The 1145-nt window shown below is 46.7% G+C and overlaps 1 protein-coding gene across 1 annotated transcript in view; it reads right to left on the bottom strand.

Annotated features, from left to right (window-relative positions):
* Window positions 1–234: 234 nt before the first annotated feature.
* HOXA7 (homeobox A7) overlaps window positions 235–1145 on the bottom strand; it is a 1975-nt gene continuing 1064 nt past the window's right edge. Inside the window, exon 2 of the mRNA XM_010007561.1 lies at window positions 235–664. Within this exon, the coding sequence (XP_010005863.1) occupies window positions 381–664 (284 nt within the window). The 3' untranslated portion in view covers window positions 235–380. The remainder of the gene's footprint in view (window positions 665–1145) is intronic.

Raw genomic sequence — 1145 nt, 5'->3', positions numbered from 1 at the left:
TCTCTCACTGAAATGTTCCCTGGACCGACCCACCCAGGTTTGGGTGAACGAAAAAGTAAATGATTGCAAGATGCTCTTAGGAGATATTACTGAAAGATTCGGCACGGGGCAGGTTGGAGGAGTGCGGGAGAATGGAGAGAGGGCTGGAAAACCACCCCAAGAAACGTTTTCATGTTTGCAAACGCTCGCTTGCAAGATGATTATTACAGGGAACTGAATTTTTTTTTTTTCCTTAATAAAAACAGCGAGTCTATATTTTCTTTTTTTTTTCCTTTTTTTTTTTCCCCTTTTTTTTTTTTTTTTTTCTTTTTTAAAGGGAGCCTTTCCAACTGTCATGTGCATACATTATACTAAGAGATCGCTTCCTCGAGTGGGACTCCTTAGTCCTCCTCCTCTTCCTCTTCTTCCACTTTCTCGACAGAGGCTGCAGCTGACGTGGGCTCGTTGGGAGCAGGGGTGCTGGAGCTCTCCTCCTTGTGCTCCTTCTTCCACTTCATCCTCCGGTTTTGGAACCAGATTTTGATCTGCCTCTCCGTCAGGCAGAGGGCATGGGCGATCTCTATCCTCCGCCGCCGAGTCAGATAACGATTGAAGTGAAATTCCTTCTCCAGCTCCAGCGTCTGGTAGCGGGTGTAGGTCTGGCGCCCTCGCTTCCTATCTGGACCTGAAAACAGGCACACACGGCCAGGAGTTAGGCAAGGAGAGAGGTGGAAAGTTTTCTCTTGAAAGTTGTAGGGTTTTTTTTTGTTGTGGTTTGTATTTTGTTGATTTTGTTTTCGTACTCCCCCCCCTTATTATTATTAATTTTACGACAAACAAACAAACAAACGGCGGCCGAGCGAGAGTGAATGATCCCCTTCTTTCACTTCCACCCGCCCCCCCATTTTGCCCTAACAAAGACATTGCAGCCACACGACCTGCCCTGCTCGGGCAGAGCAAAAATTAAGTTGCTCGAGACCTAGAAAAAGTGGAGAGAAAGCATTCAGGAGAGGAGGTGGGGGAGGAAATTGCTTTTGGGAGGAGGAACTTTCCCCTCAGGCGATGTATTTCCCTAAAACCTTCCAGACTTTCTCGTTTCGCGAAAGGGAAATAAAAAGCTGGAAGGCTGGGCTGTATTTATTTTATTTTAATGTCGGGGGCTCCCC

This window comes from Chaetura pelagica, unplaced genomic scaffold (assembly GCF_000747805.2).
Source record: "Chaetura pelagica isolate M959 unplaced genomic scaffold, ChaPel_1.0 scaffold10, whole genome shotgun sequence".
Lineage (NCBI taxonomy): Eukaryota > Metazoa > Chordata > Aves > Apodiformes > Apodidae > Chaetura > Chaetura pelagica.
Note: the sequence above shows the minus strand (reverse complement) of the source record. Positions and strands in the feature narration are given on the sequence as shown.